At 50.2% G+C, this 7,893-nt stretch overlaps 1 protein-coding gene across 1 annotated transcript; it reads right to left on the bottom strand.

The window, feature by feature from the left end:
- Positions 1–1,523: 1,523 nt before the first annotated feature.
- On the bottom strand, positions 1,524–7,548 carry LOC118382073 (CWF19-like protein 1). The gene is made up of 5 exons (XM_052506830.1): positions 6,314–7,548; positions 5,984–6,068; positions 5,832–5,916; positions 3,929–4,030; positions 1,524–1,852 (listed from the first exon to the last, which is right to left on the bottom strand). Exons 1-5 carry the CDS (start codon positions 6,334–6,336, stop codon positions 1,524–1,526), a joined length of 624 nt encoding a protein of 207 aa, XP_052362790.1. The 5' UTR covers positions 6,337–7,548.
- Positions 7,549–7,893: the final 345 nt, after the last annotated feature.

The following is a 7,893-nucleotide window of genomic DNA, read 5'->3' as shown; positions in this document are numbered from 1 at the left end:
GGGTAGTGGGCTAGTTAGAGGGTTGTTAGAGGGTAGCGGGGCTAGTTAAAGGGTTGTTCGAGGGTAGCGGGGCTAGTTAAAGGGTTGTTAGAGGGTAGCGGGACTAGTTAGAGGGTTGTTAGAGGGTAGCGGGACTAGTTAGAGGGTTGTTAGAGGGTAGCGGGGCTAGTTAGAGGGTTGTTAGAGGGTAGCGGGACTAGTTAGAGGGTTGTTAGAGGGTAGCGGGACTAGTTAGAGGGTTGTTAGAGGGTAGCGGGACTAGTTAGAGGGTTGTTAGAGGGTAGCGGGGCTAGTTAGAGGGTTATTAGAGGGTAGCGGGGCTAGTTAGAGGGTTATTAGAGGGTAGCGGGGCTAGTTAGAGGGTAGCGGGGCTAGTTAGAGGGTTGTTCGAGGGTAGCGGGACTAGTTAGAGGGTTGTTAGAGGGTAGCGGGGCTAGTTAGAGGGTTGTTCGAGGGTAGCGGGACTAGTTAGAGGGTTGTTAGAGGGTAGCGGTGCTAGTTAGAGGGTAGTGGGGCTAGTTAAAGGGTTGTTCGAGGGTAGCGGGGCTAGTTAAAGGGTTGTTAGAGGGTAGCAGGACTAGTTAGAGGGTTGTTAGAGGGTAGCGGGACTAGTTAGAGGGTTGTTAGAGGGTAGCGGGGCTAGTTAGAGGGTAGTGGGGCTAGTTAAAGGGTTGTTCGAGGGTAGCGGGGCTAGTTAAAGGGTTGTTAGAGGGTAGCGGGACTAGTTAGAGGGTTGTTAGAGGGTAGCGGGACTAGTTAGAGGGTTGTTAGAGGGTAGCGGGGCTAGTTAGAGGGTTGTTCGAGGGTAGCGGGGCTAGTTAAAGGGTTGTTAGAGGGTAGCAGGACTAGTTAGAGGGTTGTTAGAGGGTAGCGGGACTAGTTAGAGGGTTGTTAGAGGGTAGCGGGACTAGTTAGAGGGTTGTTAGAGGGTAGCGGGGCTAGTTAGAGGGTTATTAGAGGGTAGCGGGGCTAGTTAGAGGGTAGCGGGGCTAGTTAGAGGGTTGTTCGAGGGTAGCGGGACTAGTTAGAGGGTTGTTAGACGGTAGCGGGACTAGTTAGAGGGTTGTTAGAGGGTAGCGGGGCTAGTTAGAGGGTTGTTCGAGGGTAGCGGGGCTAGTTAGAGGGTTGTTCGAGGGTAGCGGGACTAGTTAGAGGGTTGTTCGAGGGTAGCGGGGCTAGTTAAAGGGTAGTTAAGAGGGTAGTGGGGCTAGTTAGAGGGTTGTTAGAGGGTAGCGGGGTTGTTAGAGGGTAGTGGGCTAGTTAGAGGGTAGTCAGAGGGTTGTTAGAGGGTAGTGGGGCTAGTTAGAGGGGTAGTGAGGTTAGATGGGGACGGGGGGTAGTGCGGTTAGACGGAGGGGTGGTAGTGAGGTTAGACGGGGGGGTAGTCAGAGTATTGGGTAGCGGGGCAAGTTAGAGGGTAGCGGGGCTAGTTAAAGGGTTGTTAGAGGGTAGTCAGAGGGTTGTTAGAGGGTAGTGGGGCTAGTTAGAGGGGTAGTGAGGTTAGACGGAGGGGGGTAGTGAGGTTAGACGGAGGACGGGTAGTCGGGTGCTGATGAGGGTAGTCGGGTGCTGATGAGGGTAGTCGGGTGCTGATGAGGGTAGTCGGGTGCTGATGAGGGTTGTGTGGAGTGTCTTACGGGGCTGTTGGCGTACTGCCAGACTCCGCGGGGCCACTGTGATGTCAGCAGGATGTCCACTCCTCTGAACTGGTTGTTGCTAATCAGTGGCTCCACCAGCTGAGTGAGGTCTTTAGGAGAGAAGCAGTGAGCTGGAGTCGGATCCTGCTGCCCCTCACGACCACTCACATATGCTATCTGCAGGCCTGACGCCCCAGTGAAAACACCACGACGACCTGGCACACATAGTGAGAGAGAGAGTGAGAGTGAGTGTGAGTGTGAGTGTGTGTGTGTGTGTGTGTGTGTGTGTGTGTGTAAGTGAGAAATTGAGAGAGATATATGTTGTGGTCAAGCCTGTGAAACAGCAGTGAAAATACAGAGCAGTATTACCCAGGTAGGGTCAGAGGTCAGAGTCTACTCTTACCCAGGTAGGGTCAGAGGTCAGAGTCTACTCTTACCCAGGTTGGGTCAGAGGTCAGAGTCTACTCTTACCCAGGTATGGTCAGAGGTCAGAGTCTACTCTTACCCAGGTAGTGTCAGAGGTCAGAGTCTACTCTTACCCAGGTAGGTGATGTCAGTCTACTCAGGGTCAGGGGTCAGAGTCTACTCTTACCCAGGTAGGGTCAGAGGTCAGAGTCTACTCTTACCCAGGTTGGATCAGAGGTCAGAGTCTACTCTTACCCAGGTAGGTGATGTCAGTCTACTCAGGGTCAGGGGTCAGAGTCTACTCTTACCCAGGTAGGGTCAGAGGTCAGAGTCTACTCTTACCCAGGTTGGATCAGAGGTCAGAGTCTACTCTTACCCAGGTAGGTGATGTCAGTCTACTCAGGGTCAGGGGGTTAGAGGTCAGAGTCTACTCTTACCCAGGTTGGTGATGTCAGTCTACTCAGGGTCAGGGTTAGAGGTCAGAGTCTACTCTTACCCAGGTAGGTGATGTCAGTCTACTCAGGGTCAGAGGTCAGAGTCTACTCTTACCCAGGTAGGTGATGTCAGTCTACTCAGGGTTAGAGGTCAGAGTCTACTCTTACCCAGGTATGTGATGTCAGTCTACTCAGGGTTAGGGGTCAGAGTCTACTCTTACCCAGGTAGGTGATGTCAGTCTACTCAGGGTTAGAGGTCAGAGTCTACTCTTACCCAGGTTGGTGATGTCAGTCTACTCAGGGTCAGAGGTCAGAGTCTACTCTTACCCAGGTATGTGATGTCAGTCTACTCAGGGTTAGGGGTCAGAGTCTACTCTTACCCAGGTATGTGATGTCAGTCTACTCAGGGTTAGGGGTCAGAGTCTACTCTTACCCAGGTAGGTGATGTCAGTCTACTCAGGGTCAGAGGTCAGAGTCTACTATTACCCAGGTAGGTGATGTCAGTCTACTCAGGGTCAGAGGTCAGAGTCTACTCTTACCCAGGTTGGTGATGTCAGTCTACTCAGGGTTAGAGGTCAGAGTCTACTCTTACCCAGGTAGGTGATGTCAGTCTACTCAGGGTTAGGGTCAGAGTCTACTCTTACCCAGGTATGTGATGTCAGTCTACTCAGGGTCAGAGGTCAGAGTCTACTATTACCCAGGTAGGTGATGTCAATTCTACTCAGGGTCAGGGTTAGAGGTCAGAGTCTACTCTTACCCAGGTTGGTGATGTCAGTCTACTCAGGGTTAGAGGTCAGAGTCTACTCTTACCCAGGTAGGTGATGTCAGTCTACTCAGGGTCAGGGTTAGAGGTCAGAGTCTACTCTTACCCAGGTAGGTGATGTCAGTCTACTCAGGGTCAGAGGTCAGAGTCTACTCTTACCCAGGTAGGTGATGTCAGTCTACTCAGGGTTAGAGGTCAGAGTCTACTCTTACCCAGGTATGTGATGTCAGTCTACTCAGGGTTAGAGGTCAGAGTCTACTCTTACCCAGGTAGGTGATGTCAGTCTACTCAGGGTCAGAGGTCAGAGTCTACTCTTACCCAGGTAGGTGATGTCAGTCTACTCAGGGTCAGAGGTCAGAGTCTACTCTTACCCAGGTAGGTGATGTCAGTCTACTCAGGGTCAGAGGTCAGAGTCTACTCTTACCCAGGTAGGTGATGTCAGTCTACTCAGGGTTAGAGGTCAGAGTCTACTCTTACCCAGGTATGTGATGTCAGTCTACTCAGGGTTAGAGGTCAGAGTCTACTCTTACCCAGGTTGGTGATGTCAGTCTACTCAGGGTCAGAGGTCAGAGTCTACTCTTACCCAGGTATGTGATGTCAGTCTACTCAGGGTTAGAGGTCAGAGTCTACTCTTACCCAGGTTGGTGATGTCAGTCTACTCAGGGTCAGAGGTCAGAGTCTACTCTTACCCAGGTAGGTGATGTTGTCTGCCAGCTCACAGCCGTCAGCACTGGGGAAGAAGTGAAGGGTTTCCTGGCTGGCTGCTCCCAGGATGTAGGTGTGGATGGGAGCTGCAACAACAAAGCAAAACAATGCCGTTCCTAACTCCAGACCCACAATGCCGTTCCTAACTCCAGACCCACAATGCCCGTTCCTAACTCCAGACCCACAATGCCGTTCCTAACTCCAGACCCACAATGCCGTTCCTAACTCCAGACCCACAATGCCCGTTCCTAACTCCAGACCCACAATGCCGTTCCTAGAGACCCACAATGCCGTTCCTAACTCCAGACCCACAATGCCGTTCCTAACTCCAGACCCACAATGCCCGTTCCTAACTCCAGACCCACAATGCCGTTCCTAACTCCAGACCCACAATGCCCGTTCCTAACTCCAGACCCACAATGCCCGTTCCTAACTCCAGACCCACAATGCCGTTCCTAACTCCAGACCCACAATGCCGTTCCTAACTGACCCACAATGCCGTTCCTAACTCCAGACCCACAATGCCCGTTCCTAACTCCAGACCCACAATGCCGTTCCTAACTCCAGACCCACAATGCCGTTCCTAACTCCAGACCCACAATGCCCGTTCCTAACTCCAGACCCACAATGCCCGTTCCTAACTCCAGACCCACAATGCCCGTTCCTAACTCCAGACCCACAATGCCGTTCCTAACTCCAGACCCACAATGCCGTTCCTAACTCCAGACCCACAATGCCCGTTCCTAACTCCAGACCCACAATGCCGTTCCTAACTCCAGACCCACAATGCCCGTTCCTAACTCCAGACCCACAATGCCGTTCCTAACTCCAGACCCACAATGCCCGTTCCTAACTCCAGACCCACAATGCCCGTTCCTAACTCCAGACCCACAATGCCGTTCCTAACTCCAGACCCACAATGCCGTTCCTAACTCCAGACCCACAATGCCCGTTCCTAACTCCAGACCCACAATGCCGTTCCTAACTCCAGACCCACAATGCCCGTTCCTAACTCCAGACCCACAATGCCGTTCCTAACTCCAGACCCACAATGCCGTTCCTAACTCCAGACCCACAATGCCGTTCCTAACTCCAGACCCACAATGCCGTTCCTAACTCCAGACCCACAATGCCGTTCCTAACTCCAGACCCACAATGCCGTTCCTAACTCCAGACCCACAATGCCGTTCCTAACTCCAGACCCACAATGCCACAATCCTAACTCCAGACCCACAATGCCGTTCCTAACTCCAGACCCACAATGCCGTTCCTAACTCCAGACCCACAATGCCGTTCCTAACTCCAGACCCACAATGCCGTTCCTAACTCCAGACCCACAATGCCGTTCCTAACTCCAGACCCACAACTGACCCACAATGCCCGTTCCTAACTCCAGACCCACAATGCCGTTCCTAACTCCAGACCCACAATGCCGTTCCTAACTCCAGACCCACAATGCCGTTCCTAACTCCAGACCCACAATGCCGTTCCTAACTCCAGACCCACAATGCCGTTCCTAACTCCAGACCCACAATGCCGTTCCTAACTCCAGACCCACAATGCCGTTCCTAACTCCAGACCCACAATGCCGTTCCTAACTCCAGACCCACAATGCCGTTCCTAACTCCAGACCCACAATGCCGTTCCTAACTCCAGACCCACAATGCCCGTTCCTAACTCCAGACCCACAATGCCCGTTCCTAACTCCAGACCCACAATGCCCGTTCCTAACTCCAGACCCACAATGCCCGTTCCTAACTCCAGACCCACAATGCCGTTCCTAACTCCAGACCCACAATGCCCGTTCCTAACTCCAGACCCACAATGCCCGTTCCTAACTCCAGACCCACAATGCCCGTTCCTAACTCCAGACCCACAATAGGTTACCTTTCTTTGCTCCAGATTTGTACTCCTGCCATTCAGCCTGAGCTCCTGGAGACGAACCGAAGAAGTTTCCTACACACAGCAGCAGCTGCAGAGAGAATAGGATATGACATACTGACAGGATGTGCGAGTGTGTTTGTGTGGTTAGGACTTACATCAAACTGCCCGCTCTTCTTCTGGATGGTCCGGACGCGGTTAAACACGGCATTAATGCTTCCTTCTACATCACCACATGCGAGGCTGGAATAGATTAAACAGTATTGAAATTGTAGCTAGCTAGTTATGTGCATTATTTATTCAAACAGCAAGTGTACTTTCTCATGAAGAAACTGGACAACTTGACAATCGTAGCCATCTAGTTACCTACACGACTTGTTGTGGTTTACTCTCACTGCTAGGTCGTTTTATTAGGTTATAACTTTGACCGTTACTACCAAAAGTTAGGGGAAGATAATAAATAACTACGAATTATAACTGTAACTTACATCTTCAACGGTTTCTCCCCCATCACGGCTGAAGTAGACTCTTGTTGTGTAGTCTGGGCAGGCAGCTGGAGACGCTGTGCGTCGATAATATTCCTCCCCCTTTGTTGCGGACAAAATAAACCTCCCCGTCTTCATAAAACTAATTCTGGTTATTAGTAAATTAACACAGAACCATGCAAACACAACGGTTATTATTGAGCAAATGCGTGATTTGTATAGGCACTTTGCCCCCCGACATGATGGAGTTTTTTAAACAAAGAAAATCCTTTATACCGGAAATGATTCTATTCGGATGGACGGACAATCCTCCGGGTAGCCAGACATTTAGTGTTGTCACCCAACAAAATCATACAGAAATGTCCTTTGGCATTTTGGAGACATGCTTTAGTTGGACACCTTCAGTTTTGAACCAAAGCGACTATACAACTGCCCTTGTTGCCTCTCATATCTGGCAACCAGTGTCGTCCCTAGTTACCACAGCCACAAAGTTATAATTGTCTATTGTAAAAATGCATACTTTTTGTTGTTGCTTTTTGGTCTTAATCTAAAGTCAGATATGCGGTTAACGTTAGGATTACAATTTAAATTAGATACATTGTAGAATTAGGCATGACTTCATTTTGTGGCTGTGGTAACTAGTGATAACCGGACCAAATACTCTTCTCCTTCCTGAATCCTGGAATTTGACTCTTTCCCGGAGGTGCCCTGTCTAAAAACACGAAACCAAAAATAACATCTCAAATTCAGGGGAAAGGCTATCCGGACACCCCTGACCTGCAAAGAATGAGATGTATCTCGCCAGTAAGCTGACGTGCTATGACTGACGTTAGTTACACGCACAGCGCCCCGGAAACCGCTCAAAGTCGGTCTGTAATGTCATAATGTAACGTTGTGGCAGAGAACGGCCGTTAAACAGCACAAACAACCTGCCTGGATACTTAGTGCCAGGACCACCATGACTGGGTGCATCTCATTTCTAGTAACGTTAGCTAGTTGGCTTTCTTCACTGGTCTCTTCTCCTCTCATGCACTGATCAGGGGCTAAACGCATTTACTGAGCTAGCAACCCCACATGGTATTCACAACAAGCTACATGGTATTCACAACAACCCCACATGGTATTCACAACAAGCTACATGGTATTCACAGCAACCCCACATGGTATTCACAACAAGCTACATGGTATTCACAACAACCCCACATGGTATTCACAACAAGCTACATGGTATTCACAGCTACCCCACATGGTATTCACAACAAGCTACATGGTATTCACAACAACCCCACATGGTATTCACAGCTACCCCACATGGTATTCACAGCTACCCCACATGGTATTCACAACAACCCCACATGGTATTCACAACAAGCTACATGGTATTCACAGCTACCCCACATGGTATTCACAACAAGCTACATGGTATTCACAACAACCCCACATGGTATTCACAACAACCCCACATGGTATTCACAGCTACCCCACATGATATTCACAACAACCCCACATGGTATTCACAACAAGCTACATGGTATTCACAGCTACCCCACATGGTATTCACAACAAGCTACATGGTATTCACA

This window comes from Oncorhynchus keta, unplaced genomic scaffold, assembly GCF_023373465.1.
Source record: "Oncorhynchus keta strain PuntledgeMale-10-30-2019 unplaced genomic scaffold, Oket_V2 Un_contig_2743_pilon_pilon, whole genome shotgun sequence".
Taxonomy (NCBI): domain Eukaryota; kingdom Metazoa; phylum Chordata; class Actinopteri; order Salmoniformes; family Salmonidae; genus Oncorhynchus; species Oncorhynchus keta.
This window is presented reverse-complemented; position numbering and strand designations above follow the sequence as displayed.

What these genes read in the sequence shown, in the direction of transcription:
- LOC118382073 (XM_052506830.1), bottom strand. Translation starts at nt 6,336, where the DNA reads ATGGGGGAGAAACCGTTGAAGAT. An exon ending in AGAAGAGCGGGCAGTTTGAT is followed by an intron (nt 5,917 to 5,983) that starts GTAAGTCCTAAC and finishes TTCTCTCTGCAG; the next exon opens with CTGCTGCTGTGTGTAGGAAA. An exon ending in AGACAACATCACCTACCTGG is followed by an intron (nt 1,853 to 3,928) that starts GTAAGAGTAGAC and finishes TATGTGTGCCAG; the next exon opens with GTCGTCGTGGTGTTTTCACT.